Genomic DNA, 19,435 nt, shown 5'->3' with positions numbered 1-19,435 from the left:
AGGTTGGTCAGGTGGTGATATCATATATATATCTATATATATATATATATATATATATATATATATATATATTTTTATTTTACTTCTTAGCCCTCATGGTATGGTCAAATATGGTCTTAGTCACGTCGTGGTCTCGCCCCTGTTGACAGATCATCTGGAGTGCACCAGCTAATAGGTCTCTACCTCGCTGGCAACTCTAGTAGTACAAGCAGACTTACTTGGCAATAACCACGAAGCCAGCTATGCTAACAGATGGAACCAAGATGTAAATCATCTGCATGCATTTGTTTCCCAAAATCCTTCTATTCTGTCCCTTCCCACCTCCAACGGTGGGATTCAGCTATATATATATCTGACAGGTAAGTTTCATGAACAAAATGATATTGTTATGATACAATAAAGTTTGTTCATACTTACCTGGCAGATATATATAATCAAGTACCCACCCACCTCCCCTCAGGGGACAGTGGAAATAAAAATTATGAATAGAAAACGGGAATGGTTCCTGATACCCGACTCCCAGCGGCGGGAATGGGTACTAACCACATGGCCGACCACTGCGTGTGCCGGTTTTTTAAAATTCTGTCGACTTCAGAAAATACAGCTATATATATATATATCTGCCAGGTAGTATGAACAAACTTTATTGTATCATAACAATATCATTTTAATTAACTCTGTTTTTTTTTTTTTTTTTTTTGTCTGTCAGGAAACATGAGTCTAAATGTAAATATTGTGTGCGAGTGTCTCAGTTTTTAGGTTCATTTTCATTCATTCGTGCCAGTGCTTGGCTAGTCATGAGTTTAACCACTTTATATAAATAAATATTGTGTGTGTGGGGTATTATGTATATAATCTATATGTGTAATGTATATTATATATGTGCACGCACACACACACACACACACATATATATATATATATATATATATATAGATATTATATATATATATATATATATATATACATATATATATGTGTGTGTGTGTGGGTGTGCGTGCACATATATAATATACATTACACATATATGAATATATACATAATACACATGTACATACATATATATATCATATAATATATAATACATATATATAACATATATATATATATATATATATTCATGATTCTGCATGCAATTCATATGAATTTTGCATGCAATGCAATAGTTCTGGCTGTAGTGTCTTGATGGCATTGTTCCGTTAAAGGGAACAGGCCTGAAGCTGGCTCAGGGAGGCATTGCATCCTCTGAGCTCGTAGGGGTAGCGGTGGTCACAATGTGTTGGTTGTCACATGGTATGTTGCGACACTGCTCAATGCTATGTCCAGTTCGTTTGCAGAAGCTGCATGTACTGGCTTAGAGGTGGGCCAATCCTTGTTCCGGGCCATTGAGGATGTGGAACTTGGAGGTGTAATCTTCTTGTTGAGAGAGCTAAGGTGGGGATGATGTGTTTCCCAATCATCTGCCAAATGGTAGCATTCCGCAATGGTTGTTGGATGCTTTTCATAAATATAGGTGGCAAGTGCGCTTGGAGCATAATAAGAAAATCCTCCAATTGCACATGCTCAGGAAGGTCCGCAAGCATTCTGACTTCAAGGTAATCCAGCCAACGGTTGAAATTGCTTCCTTTGTGATATGTCCAGTCCACCCAGGACTGTCCGGCCTCTTTGTGTACACTACGCCAGCATTGTCTCCAGCGTTCAGGTGTGATTTCATAGACTTTGTTGACTGCCCTTCTGACTGCTGCAATATCTCCTTGCTCAGCAGTTGCCAAAGTACGCAGTGCGATTAAACATTTGCCCTTTACGTGTTTGTTCAAAATTAGCGAGATCTCGATTGCAGTGGGAGCATAGTTGGCAAACACGTTCTCTATGTGATCGAGCCATGCTTTGAGCTCGTCTTCTGAGTCATGGGCCGCTGGGCTTCTAGCGCTAGTCTCTCCTTCTCCCTGGCTTCTCTCTCTGCTCTTTCCCTGTCCTCCCTGGCTTCTCTCTCTGCTCTTTCCCTCTCATCCCTGGCTTCTTGATCCCTTAGGGCTTTGGTCACTTGGGTGTCAATCTAAGTTGTTAGGGTTTCTCCTCTGAGGGCCAGACCCTGTCCCATTCCTAGAAAGGTCTGGTATAATTCAGCATAAGAAGCCATGGTTGTGGGAGAGAGGTGTATTGTTGGGTATTAGTCCTCTCCACGAAATGGTGAGTGCCCCCCAATGGCACTGGTATTAAGTAAATTGGTGTGCCATAGAACAGGTGTGGCACTGTGAAAGCAAGGCCAAGATGGAACTGTTGCAGGCTGCGAATCTGTGGAAACACCAAGGCAGGAAAATAGGAAGGAAGGGCCAAGACGGGTCCTCAGTTAGCAAAACAGGGGGAGCCGCCAAGGCTGGGGATAGGAAAGAGAATAAAAGTTGTTTGCTGGTCCCGTGGGATGAGGGTTTATTCAGAGTAATATTCGAGGCACTGGGCCAGATACCTGTAAAGGGCTTGGAAAAGCCAAGGACTGAAAGGCAAATGAAGGTGGCACTTACAGGATGAATGGTTAGGCAATTACACACGACAATTAGTTGTCGTCGAGTGCGGAGGGATGTTCAGTGAACAGGTAGTGGCACTGGTAGTGGGTAGATTTTGTTCATATAGAACAGGATTAATGATGTTCCTGAAAGATCAAAGTTTGTGGGTCCCTCAGGACGTTTTTTCGTTCGCGTAGAAGGAGGATAAAATCAAAGTACAGGTGTGATGGACTTGTGCACGGACAAAACCGGCTACTGCATAGGATGGTAAGTAGGTGTTCGAAAACACATGTAACATGCACACGGACTGGTACCGATTTTTTGTGCAGCGGTTAGGTGATAGTTACGTATAATGAATGTGTGTGGGAGACCGCAAAATTAAAATGCAGACGTTAGGGACTTGTGCACGGACAAACTGGCTATTGCACAAGTTGGTAAGTAGGTGTTTGAAAACACCGGGTAACATGCACACGGGCTGGCACCAATGTTCGTAATATAGTTTATAATAAATGTGTGCGGGAGACCGCAAAAATCAAAATGCAGACGTATTTAGTACAGTGAATGGGTGCGGGAAACCGCAAAAGTATAATAAAGTAATAAAGAAAGAAAAAAATTTCAGTAATGGTAAAATGAAACTGCGCTAATGAGCGCGTAAGTTTTGAGTTGTAAAAGGGCTTGTGATATCTACCCCCTTGCGAGACTTACTCAAGGAAATAAAATCGGGATAAAAGAAAAAAATCAGGGAAATGGCCAAAAAGCTTGTCAGTTCCAAAGGAACGAAAAGTAAGGATTTATTAGGTCATTCAATATATGGGTCTGCTATAAAACAGAAGGTTTATATATACTTCCAATAATAACAATATGCTACATGACATGAGTAAATATTATTCTGCTCTCATAAAAGGTGCGTGTTCAAGAATGTCGTACCTATAGAAAATACGTTAATGATTAAACCAATAACACAACAAGGAATAATAAGGATGTTCGGGTTATGGAAGGCTCTAAGTGAAAGTGAAAGGATTTTGTGCTTATCCATCTAGAACTGTCAACTAGACCGTAGTCAGTGGTAAATACGCTGTCATATGAATGCAAACACAGTTTCGCTACTTAAGCTGTTATGATTTATAATGGTATTTCTGTATGAATTAACGGTACAATTTTATGTGAATCAAATTACTCTACCGTTTTAACTAACAAGTTAAAGTTTGTAAAAAGAATTTAAGCAGACGTTGGTTACTATGAGGCTACGGCTTATCGTAGAGGGGTTTGCCAGAAAGGATTTCCAAGCTAGAATGAATATCGTAACACTTTCCCGTCAATGTAACAATTAACAATGGTTATCACTGCACTTTCCTAGCTAATGCCTAACTACTAGAGACACGTTGTCTCGCAGATATCATACACGGCTAAAATGCATGCGTAAGTGGCAACAAACGGTGAATGAATGAAACGTTATCACACTCTCCGTCTGAGATCTTACGAATAATTAATAAATAAAAGGTGTAGAATGAAAACACTAGAATAAAGTATTTACAGTTGTGTACCACTGTTCACGGGTGCCAAAGGTGCGAAAAAAGACAAAGGGGGTATCACGATAAGGTTCCTTTCTCCCGCAAAACTCTGATATTACACTTAGTCAGTGGGAATAATTTCTACTCTGATGAGAGATCAATTAAGGCTTTTGATTATGCGAATGCTGGCCATGGTCGCCATTTATTAGATGTGTGGCTGAGTGAAGTTTATCATTTACTCTAAAATTAACTGACATCCGACAAGAATGGGTGCCACGCAAGTAATAAAGAGAAAAGGCAGAAAAAGGTTGTTAAAAGTGATGGATTTAAGGAAAAAAATGCAAAGTTACACTTAACTAAGATAAATATTATGTAAATCAGAAGTAATTATACAGGAGCTATTGGCACTAGCTCCGTGGCACTGAGGTTACGTTAATTAACAAAGGAATTAGTGCCACTGTGAAACCCCAGTAAAATATAAATCACTTTTATGAAGAACCCAACATGTACAGAAATGAGATTTTTGTACAGTTGTGGTAAATCATACAAAAAATGTTAACAGCAGCTCTTTATTCTTGATACTTTGGGATTCAGGGTAGGTGATTGACACTCTAGCACCTGGAACGCGTGAAAGGTGGTGCACAACTTCTTGCATCTCCTAATTCTGCAAATTAAGGATGCACTGTGATTGTCGATCGAAAAATGCGATTGATATAATTGGGATTTTATGTAAGGCGGAGAATGTAAGTCACTTAACACGATCGGAGAGAGACTTTTCTGCTCTGTCCCTCTCTCTTTTTTGTCTTTTGTTTTCGCATCTTGGCGCCGGCTTCTTTTGGGGTTGATCTGGAAAGAAATTCGCAGGACAACACCAGGTGTGGAAAATAGGACAATGGGGGTAACTTAGCTGTACGAGAGGCAGAGGTTTTGGGTGGGAGGAGCGAAGTAGGCAAATCTCCCGTGTCCAATTGTTAATGAGGAAAGGAGTGGGCAGATGCGGCTCCTGTACGCCGTCTTGTGTGGTGTTATTTTGACTAGAAGTGAGAAAAATATTGTACTTATTTGATTTAGATTTATTAAGACTGAGAGCTCGATGTGCATCTCTTGTATTCATTCACCTTACGATTATATACAAGCGAATACCGCAGCAAAATGATAGGCATGTAAGGACAACGCTTTTTCCCTATTTTCATTGTAACCAATCATCAAGTCGCGTTGTTCTTACTTCAGTGTGATAGAGCGTTCCGCGGCCTTTTCGCCGATGTATAACACTTGCAATTCCATTATTTGTACGTCTAATTATATCTAAATGAATGTCTGTAAGAAAACACAAATTTACCGTCTCGGAGTCATTTCTGTTTGCGGTGCGAGACTGCACTACATATCCGTCCGCACCTGTCTATGTCAACTCAGTTTGTCTGTAAATAAATTTTTACGGGCTGCTCTGTGAGCAAGAGCCCGTGCTGGCACAAGGCCAGCTTAATCTAAAACAACAACAACAACGTAAATAAATTATCAGTACCCAGCTACCTGTCTTAATCTCTGGTCCTCACAACTGGTGACCTCCCGGAGTTGGTGACACAGCGGTTTAGGCCCAGCCTTTAACGAACTAATTACGGCCGTTCACCTTCGGAGAACCTTTAACGGACTCAGTACGGCGCCACAGTTTAGGTCTCTGAAAACTCCACTGCGGAGGACTACACCAACGCCATTAACGGACTAATCACGGCACTGCTTCCCAGCGTGTTTTGGCGTTTATTTCGAGGACGGGTAGCTGGGTGCTGGTCACCCAACACAAAATTCAGGCGGCGGTTCAGAAACTTCCATCCGACGTCACGGCCTCCTTTGTCTCACCTGGGGGACGCCAGATATCTTCTCGACCCGCCGCAACTGCGGGCCTCCTCGGTTTTTCCCCCGGCGCCATTGCTGCACCTGCGAGTCCCCAGACGAAATCCCCTGCCTGCCGGCGCCGCTGCTACACCCAGGGATGTGCTTTACCCACCGACGTCGCTGCCTGTGGGCTTCCCCTGCCTGCCGACACTGCTGCTATAGCCAGGGATGTGCTTTACCCACCCGACGTCGCTGCCTGTGGGCCTACCCTGCCTGCCGATGCCGTTGCTACACCGAGGGACCTGCTTTATGCTAAGGTCACACACTTCACGTATCAACGCACGCACGGCCACGCATTAAGCTGGGGTCACACATTCACGTATCACGACGGCGTATGCCCACGTATGTGGATCTTAGGCATCATCGCGGTGAAATGACCTTGAACAGCTGGTAAACAGGACACGGGCTACCGGACGTAAAGCCAGCGACGTAAATTGTGCCGCAAATGTACGCGCAAAGAAAGCAAGGTCGGACGTCTACCGGAACTTACGCCGATCAACTTCACGTCAAGACCACGCCCACCGTTGTGGGGCTGTGCTGTTGCCAGGGGTATGAGCACATTACTGCAGTTTTTAATTTTTTTCTATTTTATTCTGTTTGAATCCGCGAAAGACATCTACAACACAGCTGAATATTACAGTTGAAAATTATATGCACACAAAATCGAGATTTATTATCATTGAGAGAGAGAGAAGAGAGAGAGAGAGAGAGAGAGAGAGAGAGAGAGAGATTTACCAAGATATATACTTTCTAATTGTACAACAAAAACATTTCAGTAGACGTAATTAGAATAATGGTTGTAAATGAGCACATCACTGATTATATATTAACCCCATTCTGAATGATATTTATAGCAATAACCAAGTAACCAGTCGACAAGGAATACAATACGTAGTTTTAGGAATTATGATTTATGAACGCTTTGGGAGCTCTTATATAAGATTAGCACTAGAATTGTCTTGCTTCGATTTTACCATTCAGACATACACTTAGACTTATAAAAACTGTTGAGTATGGGCGATTTATATTTAAGCGATATAGAATAACATCTAATAACTTATCAAACATTCTTACAAATAATAGGAATTATACCTATTCAAGATAAATATTTTTTAGATGTTATTATAGGAATTCCTGTTAGATATTTACATTATTTTTGTTACACCATTATTGTAAGACTGCTATTCGAGAAGAAATAAATATCTTCGACACTTCCATAATCTGAGGATACCGTGTTACCGGGAAAGTGTTCGTGTGTGTGTGTGTGAAAGTTATTCTAGCAGATTATACTATACGTTTGCTGTCTACAAGTGAAGTCTTTTGTTATTTTTTGGCCTAAGCAGTAAAGGTTATTTCAAAAAAGGGACTACTAGACATCCTAACAATTGTCTTCGTCAGAAATTTCCCCAGTATTTTTATATTCGTTATCCATTTCCACTCGCCTTTTATTGAAACCTTGTCTCCATATTCTGAATCATGATCAGCCACCTGAGACACAGAGAAAACAGCCCCTGGGCTATGAAGCCATTAGTCCTGCTCCCACACAAATGGTTCGCACTGCATGGGTCCATATAAGTACTCGTCCAACCCGGGATTATTCATAGCCTAAAGGAAACCTTACCAATAACACCAGGCCCCAACTCCTCTACTGTTCCTGCGTTGCTAATCATAAATTAATTTCTTACTGGAGCAGGTGTGACAGACGACGTATATGCGGTAGATGCCGGAGTCCTGTTGACGAAAAATGACCCGGTTTGTTGATTTCTGGTTGAGATTTGTGTACCGAACGCTGGAATACTACCTTGGGAATAAGAGCCTGGGATTACCCTGTATCCCTCTGACAGATTCCAATTCATCGTCTGATTGATGATAGCGGTCAAAAGTCAGGAGAACGTGGAAATCGTATCAGGAGCCAGTGCTAAAGGACTATTCCAAAATCCGCCATGTCAATGAAAGAAATAACTGAGACCGTCAGGTCTTGGGATAATCCTGTACGTTTACGATTTTACGTGTGTTTTACGTTACATTTACGGTTTACTGACGTGAGCTGTTGCCAACTACCAATTTCCGCTCATGCGTGGCCGTGCGTGCGGTTGATACGTGAATGTGGGGTGACCTTAGCATTACCCACCCGACGTCGCTGCCGCGCACGTGGGCCTGCTCGGCCCCCTGACGTCGCTGCCTGTGGCCTCTTCAAACCTCGACACTGCCGTTATTCCTGGGGCTCGTTCGGCCTTCCTGACGTTGATGCTACACCTGTGAACCTGCTCACACCCTTTCTGACGCCGCCGCCTGCAGTCCTCCTCGGCCTACCGACACCGCTGCCACGCCTGTGGCCTCCCCTGCATGCCGACGCCGCTACCTGTGGGTTTTCCTTGACCTGCTGACGCCGCTGCTCACATGTGGTTCCACTCTGCCCGCGGGACGCCGCTGCTGCGCTGGGGACTTCCTCAGCCAACCTATGCCGCTGCCGCACCTGGGGATCCCTACGGCCGTCCCACTCCACCACACACAATGCAGCTCTTTCTCGCAGTCTTGGTCGCCGGGCAAACAGTAGAACCCCCCAGGCTACCGCCAGGGGAGGCATCTGTCGATCAGCAAAACCGAAGGACTATACTCGAGGACGCCCCACATCAAGTGCCACAACGACACGGGGTCCGCCCCCTTGCCTCAAAGATTGTCATCCAATAATTACTCCATAATCATTGTCTTGGGGCGGAGTATTTGTAAGGACAACGCTTTTTCCCTATTTTCATTGTAACCAATCATCAAGTCGCGTTGTTCTTACTTCCGTCTGATAGAGCGTTCCGCGGCCTTTTCGCCGATGTATAACACTTGCAATTCCATTATTTGTACGCCTAATTATATCTAAATGAATGTCGTGAAGAAAAACACAAATTTACCGTCTCGAGTCATTTCTGTTTGCGGTGCGTAGACTGCACTACATATCCGTCCGCACCTGTTTATGTCAACTCAGTTTGTCTAAATAAATTATTTTTATTACGGGCTGCTCTGTGAGCAAGAGCCCGTGCTGGCACAAGGCCAGCTTAATCTTAAACAACAACAAATAAATTATCAGTACCCAGCTACCTGTCTTAATCTCTGGTCCTCACAGGCAGAAATCCGTTCCGAAGGCATTGTCGACACTCGGTACAGATTTCTGCAAGCCATTTTCCTGTGGATTCGCTTATATATACGCTTATATACTATTTGATATATTAAATATATATATATATAACTATATATACATATATATATATATATATATATTATATATATGTGTGTGTGTGTGTGTGTGTGTGTGTGTGTGTGTGTGTGTGTGTGTGTGTGTGTACGAAGAAAATTAGCAATTAAAATATAATGAAGTGGACGTAAGGGACATTTTTACCAGATTTGGTAACAGTTCAAGAGATGTCGAATATATCGTTTTGGTGGTCCTGTTCATTATCATCAATTATGACTTCCTATTACATTAATGTACAATAGAAAGAATCATTTCATCCAAGGCAGCCCAAAATTTCAACATTAAATGCTAAAGTACATGGCTAATGAAAATTGAAATTTAAAAGTTTCCCAATTTCATAATTACAACAAACATTAAACAAATAATTACGCTTTTGTAAGCAAAAGAATTGGATCTGACCGTCTCTATGCAGTATTATATACTCGTCAAAATAGCCGATTTAATTTCTGAAAGCCATGCCTGTTGCAAATGTCAATACAAACATGCATGACTGATATGTATTTGTATGGCTCCATAAATTTGAAAATATTTCTCATAGTGAATTAATTGTCCTCTAATCCTAAAGGTTGGTCATTACTCCAGAAAACTCTGTTAATCTGACAGTCGAAAACTAATCACTTGGAGTCGTCCATTATCATACCCTTATATCTATCAGAATTTGGGGGACCTCTGTGGAAGACATTATGGTTGCCGCAGGTGATTAACGCGGTCAGCACTGACATGAACACGTAAGGGGGTAGTGCCCTCAGCGCACCTCACACGGTGAACTGTAGGCATTACTTAAGGTTCTTTTCAGGGTTCCTTCGGTTTCTAGCTGCAACGCCTTTCTTTCATTTTACTATACCTCATTTCATTTTCTCGTTCTTTTTTTTATTCTCTGCCCTCTGCTAACATTTTTTTCATAGTGCAACTGCGAGGTTTTCCTCCTGTTACACCTTTCAAACCTTCTTTTCCCTCCATTTCCCTTTCAGCTCTCACTGACCTCATAGGTACCAGTGTTTGTCTTTTGGCCTAAATTTTACGTTCAAAATCCAGTTCCATACTGACAATGAATTTGTTTGTTGAGCCAGTTGGGTTTGGTTGGATTGTGATGTCGAAATCCTCCCAAATTCTTAGCCAGAGGAATGACCACATCCCCGACAGTGACCTGCAGGGGTTTGCCGTTCATTCCCTCCCCCGTGTCCGCCCCATTCCACTCCTTATCATTCTTTGTCTGCAGGTAGCTAGTGGCCTTGTCTTTTTTCATTGTAAAACCTACCAGTTATGCCGTGTAGGACGGTCAGATATGTGGTGTAATTTTATATATTTATATATGTTGGCACAGCATGTGGTGACCCACAACAATAAGCCAAGAAAAAAGCTCTGGGGCTAGTGCCTTCATCCCTTAAGACTTAGAAGTGGGCCTGGTTGTGCTCTCCGTCTAGCAATATATAATATATATATATATATATATACTATATGTGTGTGTGTGTGTGTGTGTGCGTGTGTATGTGTGTGTTTGTGTGTGTGGATGTATGCACGTGTTACTAGTGTTAAGGGAAATTAATTAAATAACTTGAAGACTTTAATGCAGCTTGTACATTTCCTACTATTTTCATGTATTTAATACTGAAAAATTTATTCTTGTCTTCTACCTTACACCCATTCGGGATGACTAGAATACAATGAGATTTCCGTAATGAAACGTAAAAAATTAAGAAATTTCATAATGTGTTAACCTTGCCTGATAATCACTTCATTCTAATAGAGCATACGCATTGAACGCTTACTGGCTAGCGACTTCGGGAAAGCCCTGGGCGACGCCCTTGGAGGGGAGCTGTCAGAGACGCAGCTGGAGAAGTTGACCTCAATGGTGCCTCTACCTGAAGAGGCACTGGACAAAGACTTCTTTGTCCTTATTGCTGCCTTTGCTGAGAGACTCTTCTGTTACGGTGAGTTTACCCCAGTCATTCGTGATTCCATGATTTTAGGAAGTCGAACTTTTCTTTTATTTCCGACTTGATGTCTGGGATTGACAGCTTATTGTAAATAAATGTAAATAGATATGTTGCAGAAATTAACAGTAAACTAAAAAAAATACACCATGTTTGAGGCATGCTAAACTCGGTTAAAACCAAAATTCACTGCTGATTCCTGTGCTCCCCAGTTCTCTACAGCTGCAAAAATTAACTGTAAACTCGAACGTTTATTGCCAGTTTTTGGTGAATGTTATGTGGGCTTGATAGTTTGAGTAATTGAATATTTTAATTCTATTTGGTTCCAGTTGACAGCAAGCTCAAAAGGGCTCACAACTAGTTTCATTCACTGAGGTTACTGTTAATTCCAGTAATTGGTGGCAAACTCAAAAATGTATGTTACAGTTATTCATGAGTAATACCCGTTAAATAACAGACTACAGAAACCCGGTGACATTATTATGTAGTCTCTATATTTTCAATAATAAAAAAAGATATTGTGTTTAGTCTGATCTCAGAAATGAGGATTTCTTTTCTCATTGCAGTAAAATGCCAGATTGATTAGCTTTACCAGATGTGCATTTCAAAATACTTATATACTCTTATTTAGGGCTTTTGATTATTTTAATTTAATGTAGCTATCAAAATTCTTAGATATTTTTGACTTGAGGGTCTTTCTGCTAGCCTTCAGTATATAATCACAAGCAATTGCTTTCGTTCCAGATCTCTTAGCAGCTAGAGATGTAGAGATAGAGCCACGGGACCTGGTTGAGCAATTGGATTTCCAGCAACTTGACGAACGGTTAGAGGAGGTGACGCTGGATCCTCTGTTGCATCGGATGCTGACTACTATCAGGGATCTAGGTTAAAGAATCTTAACGACACTCCCAGACCTAGATTAAGGAACTTTGTCGCCTATAAACCCGTAGGACCTAGGTGTAGGAACCATGATCATTGTGGATGGTGGTTAGGATCCTGTGTTTAGGTAAATCAACCTTAATCATACAGGGTTAATAATGCAAAACCATAATATCTAAGATCTTGGTTAAGTTGCCAATATGTCCGTCCATGCCCTAGTTTAGGGAAACATGTTGATCATTTTAAAGGATTTAAAGAATTATATGACGGAATCTCGAGAACCAGTTGGTATCAAGGTTGAGACAAGAATTTTCTCCAGGATCAACATTTGTGAACAATGAGAAATGTCCAGGTACTGTATGTAAAGGAGATTAGCTAAGGTACCCTGAAACAACATTTGGGATCAACTAAGAATCCTTGAGATCCGTCCGTCATTTAGCTTTTGGAATTATTTTAAGACCAGCCAGGACCTACCTGCTTAAGAACCTTTTTGGGGATATCAAGATGTATAATTTAAGGGAACTTCACTGCCTTCCATATGTAGATTAGCGACCTTTAAAGGCATCCACGACCACAGTTAAGGAACCTCGACGTGCATGTGGGCCAATTCAGAGGAACTGCAATCTAACCCATGCATTCTTTGATTTTTATAAACTGAAGTGTATCATGTTGTACCCTCTATACCCCGAATATTTATCAAGAAAGGCTACAAGTAGACAATAAGGATACATGAAATAAATGTAAACATTGATTGCTGCCAAACCAAGCGGGTTGTTTATTTTGCCCCCCTCTCTGCTTCCCATAGTCCAATGGATTTCAAGTGGCTTGGCTGAAGTCGAAATTGACAGTTAATATGCATTTCAGGGCCATGTATAATTGATTTTCGTCAATAGAATCTCACCAAAACATCGGATATGGATCGTATTTTGGAAATAGCTATTTGGAGCCACAGCCTAATTCGGAAAAATATGTAGTGATGTCTAATTTTGATAATTAAGGCACTTATCAGAGTAAATCAAAGAAATTTAAAGGGAAACTTAGCTAGATCTAGCAGGCTCGTACATAGAGGCTAGTATAACGTCATTACTAAAAGACCCTCCCACTCTTTGATACTGTAGTGACGTTACTAGAGGCCTCCGCCCATATACTTTATGAATGAAGACTCAGATGTTGGTAGCAGTAGTAACAGTACTATATGGAATTCCTATATTGTCTCACACATTCAAACTCCCAAGTAAATTACAATTAAAGAATGGGCAATAAATGAGAATATTAATTTGGAATACAGTTCCATGGCGCAAGCCCCGTTTCAGTTCATTTGAAATATGCACTAAGTCTTACACACTCGAAAACCATTGTTACCTTGCAGTTTCAAGGATACGTAAAGTATCGTTCTGCTACCCGCGAAATTTGCCAAACGGTCTTAGGGTCTATGTGGATAAAGACCAGTTTTTAGCCAATGAGTAAAAATGTTTTTCCAATGCACATGGCCACTTAAAGTGTGATAATTATGTTATTAATCATCAATGATTAATAATTACATTAATATTCATTACAGTTATTTTCATTATTCTTGTTATTAGTATTATAATAATCGTCGTTATTGTTATTATTCATACTTCGACATCAGGGAAGAAGATGATAGAACATACATGAATACAAATGTCGTATACATACAAGTATATAGACAGATAAGGTACGTACGTCAATGCAGATACACAATACATAAATGAAATTTATATATATATATATATATTATATATATATATATATATATATATATGTGGGTGTGTGTGTGTGTGTGTGTGTGTGTGTGTGTGTGTGTGTGTGTGTGTGTGTTATGGAGGAGTTATGGAATTCCATTTGACAACGTCTGTGCGTGTGAGAGAGAGACAGAGAGAGACAGAAGACAGAGAGACAGACTGACATGGGCGGGGGGGGGGGGGGGGGGGGATAATTGGTGGTTGGATGGTTAACGACTGAAACTGGTTGTTGGTGTTTAGTTCTGAGTTGTCTGCTGGTGCGTTGGAGATCAGAGTTCTGTGTTTTGAGTGAGTAATTAGTCAGTCCTTAGTCAGAAGCTGTGATAATCAGTAGTCTGTGGAAAGTGTTGAGGGATTGGTTAAGTTATTTAAAATAGTGTGTTATGGTTTGTTGCTGATTGTGTTTTGGGTTTAATATTTGGTTGCTTAGGAGTTGTTGTGCTGTGAGGTTTTTTGTTAAGTTGAATGTGAGTTCCTGTTGGGATTATATGTGAGTTGTTGTGGTCTTGAGGGTTGTTGTTAGGTGTTGGTGTATAAGTAACTGTATATTATTTACTTTTTCGTGTTTTGGTCATTTTTTTGATAACTTCAATTGTTTGTTGCTTTATTTTGGTCTTTTGTTGTTTTTTTGTGTTGGTAAATGTTTGTGCATTGGTCTTTTGTTGTGGTTGTGTTCCTTGGTTGTTGTTGAGTTGTGGTTGTGTTTCTTGTTGGTCTGCTGTGTTGATGAGTTGTGGTCCTTGGATGTTGTGTTGTTGAGTTGTGGTTGTGTTCCTTTTTTGTTGTTGTGGGGTTGTGGTCCTTGGGTGTTGTGTTGTTGTTGTGTTGTGGTTTTTGGTTGTGGTCTTTTTTGTTGTTGGTATCTCCGTGACCTTGACCAGCGGACAGCACAGCAAAGCCTGGAGTATCTGGAGTTGGTAAGTACATGTGTTTGTTTGTTTTTTGTTCTGTGTGTAGGTATAGGTCAATTGTCCTGCTTGTATTCTGTAGTGTAAAGAGGAAAGTGTGACTGAGGGTGGGTTTGGTAGCCAGATAGATTAAGTTTATGTGGGGGGGGGGGGGGGGATTGCCGCTTGCTTTTAAGCTTGTGATCCCGCTACAGTGTGTGTGTGTGTGTGTGTGTGTAAGGAGGTCAGTAGAATAGGCAAGTTGTTAAAAATGGTCGCTGATGCTAATCAGTGAGATAGTTTATTGGTCAAGCAAATTCGGCCATTGTTTATTCTTGGTCTGAAAAGTTAGAAAGGCCTTGATATAAACAAAAAGTTTGTATCTCTCTCTTTATCATACTCGTCATTCTAATATAATCCCTATAAAGGTCACCATTGTCCTCTTGTCTAAATCATTTGGTGTTTGTGTATCGCCTTATTAACCACTTACCGGTTAATAAGTAACATATGATGCATATGATTCTTTTCTTGTTGCATACTGCAAAAAAAAAGTAACACGAAAGCAGTCCTTAAGCCATGAGGACAGTTTGCTAGGCTTGCCATAGGTGAAGCAACACTCACTATACCCTAATACCCTGGCTTTAACCAATGACGATCGGCTGCCTTCGCCCTTTTGTCGGCGGTGTTTACTATTATGCAAGGTTACCAGGTACATTAGGGCAAATTATCGTACCAACACCTCTAAATGATCGTATTTCCATTTCAATGTGATTGTATTTCACCAATTCCAAAAGTTTTGTATAGCTGATAGTCAAAAGGTAAATAGAAATTGTTATAACTTATGTATTCCTATAGTCAACATAAAAGTGTACAGTGAAAATAGTGATATTGCCATATGTATATTTACCAAATCCCCTTGCTATAATATTGTTTTATGTATATGTACCAAATTCATATTAATTACCGTGGTATAACCAATGGAAACCGTAATATTATCGTCATTCTCAACAGTAATTTGCCTAGCCTTTCCTTTATTACATATTCTAAAAGAGGGTTAAATATTTATGACACACTACTGGAAAAAACCCTGCTTTTACGTCTGATGTCATAGTCTTACGTCACAAACTAGGCCTCTCTCTGGGTGGGCCCTATATTAAATTTAGCTAAGTTTCCCCTTAAATTTCTTTGATTTACTCTGATAACTGCCTTAATTATCCACATTAGACATCACTGCATATTTTTGCCAATGAGACCGTGGTTTCAAATAGCTATTTGCAAAATACGATCCATACCAGATACTTTGGTAAGATTTTATTGACGGAAATCAATTAGACACGGCCCTGAAATGTACAGTAGGTGAGTAAGCTACTTCTCCTTTAATTGTAGCTGACTTGCGAATCATATGAACATGGTTTATCTTCTAAATAATAATAATAAATAATAATAATAATAATAATAATAATAATAATGTGGCGCCGTGGCATAGTGGGTTAGGTCGTCAATGGACTGATTAAGTTAAGCAACATTGGGGCTGGTCAGTCGTTGGATGGGTGACCGCTCTCCTCAGCGTTGATTCCTTGGGAAAGGATCTTTACCATAATATCCTCAGTCTACTCATCTGTAAATGAGTACCTATCCCTGATGGGGTAGGGTCCAGCTATATGGGTTAAATAGCAAATCTCAGCAATGATGGAAAGAAATGAAGGAATAAACGACAACGACGTAAATGGAACCTCTGGCAACAGAGGAGCTTCGTCCGGCAACCAGGTATTCAACCCAATTGAAGGGGAAGACGGTCAGGTACTTGGAGGTTGTCATCCAGCATCTGACCACCACAACGACAGTAATCAACAAGCCATTGAGATTGGATGGATTGAGCTACAAGGAAGCAAAAAAGGAAAGAAATGGACAAGAGAACGAAAAAAGAAAATAAGGAAATATGGGCAGATGCTACATCAGAAGCAAACCCGACAGAGAGAGGATATAGAAGAAGGTTGGTCAACATCTGGAATGCGAGGAATAACACCCCCCAAACAGAGCAGAGGCTGGCAGACCAAGTAAGGAACATAAAGAAAAAGAACTGGCTCTCCCTAACAGAAAGAGAAGAACTGGAAAGGGAAATGTCACATGACAACGAATTACACGAAGACGAACTGAAAGACGATGCCACAGAAGACGACAGGGATGATGAGGTATCAAACAACGACACACGAAGAAACACCGACGAAGTAACAGAGAGGACGGAATGGGTAGAAAAGATTAGACAATGGATGGAGCCAGATACAGAGAGAACAAAGATCCCCTCCATGAAAGCCTACAACACCCAAGAAATTAAGGGAGAAAACAAGTGAGGTAAGTGAGGTCAATGAAATAATGGGCATAAATCACACCACCAGTATTGCAGAAACAAATAACTTGGCATATGCAGGAGCAAGATTAGTAGCAGAACTGATGGGGATTCGACCAACACACCACCAGCACAATCAACCAACAGAAACCAAAACAGCAACCTCCCTGGAAAAGGTGCCTGGAAAAGCAAATCATGGTGATGAGATCTGACTTGAGTAAACTGAAAGAGATGGCAGAAAAAAGGCTAAGAAGCAAGAAAACAAGGGAGGAACTCAACAAGAAATACAAAGTACAAGAGAGGGGACTAAACAACACAACAGAAGATGTAAAACAGAGGCTTCAGGCCAAAGCACATAAGATCCAATGGTACATGAACAGGAATAAGGGATACCAACAGAACAAACTATTCGGAACCAACCAGAAAAGACTATACAGCCAACTAAGAGGGGAAGACAACCACCCAGAAATTCCTGAAGCCGAACCAAGTAAGAGACTCTGGGAAAACATATGGAGCAATCCGGTATCACACAACAAACATGCAACATGGCTCCAGGAAGTCAAGGAAGAAGAAACAGGGAGAATAAAACAAAGATTCACAGAGATAACGACAGACACAGTCAGACACCAACTAAAGAAAATGCCAAACTGGAAAGCCCCAGGTCCTGATGAAGTCCATGGATACTGGCTCAAAAACTTCAAGGCCCTACACCCACGAATAGCAGAAACACTCCAGCATTGTATCTCAAATCACCATGCACCCAAATGGATGACCACAGGAAGAACATCCTTAGTACAAAAAGACAAGAGTAAGGGAAATATAGCCAGTAACTACAGGCCTATCACCTGCCTACAAATAATGTGGAAGTTACTAACAGGTATCATCAGTGAAAGGCTATACAATTACCTAGAGGAGACAAAACACCATCCCCCACCAACAGAAAGGCTGCAGAAGGAAGTGTAGGGGCACAAAAGACCAGCTCCTGATAGACAAAATGGTAATGAAGAAGAGTAGGAGAAGGAAAACCAACCTAAGCATGGTATGGATAGACTATAAGAAAGCCTTCGACATGATACCACACACATGGCTAATAGAATGCCTGAAAATATATGGGGCAGAGGAAAACACCATCAGCTTCCTCAAAAATACAATGCGCAACAGGAATACAATACTTACAAGCCTTGGAATAAGACTAGCGGAGGTTAATATCAGGAGAGGGATCTTCCCGGGCGACTCACTGTCCCCACTACTCTTCGTAGTAGCCATGATTCCCATGACAAAAGTACTACAGAAGATGGATGCCGGGTACCAACTCAAGAAAAGAGGCAACAGAATCAACCATCTGATGTTCATGGACGACATCAAGCTGTATGGTAAGAGCATCAAGGACATAGATACCCTAATCCAGACTGTAAGGATTGTATCTGGGGACATCAGGATGGAGTTTGGAATAGAACAAAAAATGCGCATTAGTCAACATACAAAGAGGCAAAGTAACGAGAACTGAAGGGATAAAGCTACAGATGGGAGCAACATCGAAAAAAAAACACATAGATGAGACAGGATACAAATACCTGGGAATAATGGAAGGAGGGGATATAAAACACCAAGAGATGAAGGACACGATCCGGAAAGAATATATGCAGGGACTCAAGAAGATACTCAAGTCAAAACTCAACGCCGGAAATATGATAAAAGCCATAAACACATGGGCAGTGCCAGTAATCAGATACAGCGCAGGAATAGTGGAATGGACGAAGGCAGAACTCCGCAGCATAGATCAGAAAACCAGGAAACATATGACAATACACAAAGCACTACACCCAAGAGCAAATACAGACAGACTATACATGACACGAAAGGAAGGAGGGAGAGGACTACTAAGTATAGAGGACTGAGTCAACATCGAAAAACAGAGCACTGGGGCAATATCTGAAAACCAGTGAAGACGAGTGGCTAAAGAGTGCATGGAAGAAGGACTAATAAAAATAGACGAAGACCCAGAAAATATTCAGAGACAGGAGAATGACAGACAGAACAGAGGACTGGCACAACAAACCAATGCACGGGACAATGCATGAGACAGACTAAAGAACTAGCCAGCGATGACACATGGCAATGGCTACAGAGGGGAGAGCTAAAGAAGGAAACTGAAGGAATGATAACAGCGGCACAAGATCAGGCCCTAAGAACCAGATATATTCAAAGAACGATAGACGGAAATAAACCTCTCTCCCATACGTAGGAAGTGGCCCAATACCGAAAAAGAAACCATAAACCACATAGCAAGTGAATGCCCGGCACTTGCACAGAACCAGTACAAAAAGAGGCATGATTCAGTGGCAAAAGCCCTCCACTGGAGCCTGTGCAAGAAACATCAGCTACCTTGCAGTAATAAGTGGTACGAGCACCAACCAGAGGGAGTGATAGAAAACGATCAGGCAAAGATCCTCTGGGACTATGGTATCAGAACGGA

The 19,435-nt window shown here is 41.1% G+C and overlaps 2 protein-coding genes across 3 annotated transcripts in view; one reads left to right on the top strand and one right to left on the bottom strand.

Moving 5' to 3' along the window:
* LOC135203239 (uncharacterized) overlaps window positions 1-12,405 on the top strand; it is a 77,521-nt gene extending 65,116 nt beyond the window's left edge. The window contains exons 6-7 of the mRNA XM_064233013.1: window positions 10,899-11,080; window positions 11,828-12,405. Coding sequence (XP_064089083.1) covers window positions 10,899-11,080; window positions 11,828-11,973 — 328 coding nt within the window. The 3' untranslated portion in view covers window positions 11,974-12,405. The remainder of the gene's footprint in view (window positions 1-10,898; window positions 11,081-11,827) is intronic.
* LOC135203311 (uncharacterized) overlaps window positions 1-19,435 on the bottom strand; it is a 251,748-nt gene that overhangs the window by 138,735 nt on the left and 93,578 nt on the right. The window lies entirely within an intron of this gene.

This window comes from Macrobrachium nipponense, chromosome 36 (assembly GCF_015104395.2).
Source record: "Macrobrachium nipponense isolate FS-2020 chromosome 36, ASM1510439v2, whole genome shotgun sequence".
Lineage (NCBI taxonomy): Eukaryota > Metazoa > Arthropoda > Malacostraca > Decapoda > Palaemonidae > Macrobrachium > Macrobrachium nipponense.
Note: the sequence above shows the minus strand (reverse complement) of the source record. Positions and strands in the feature narration are given on the sequence as shown.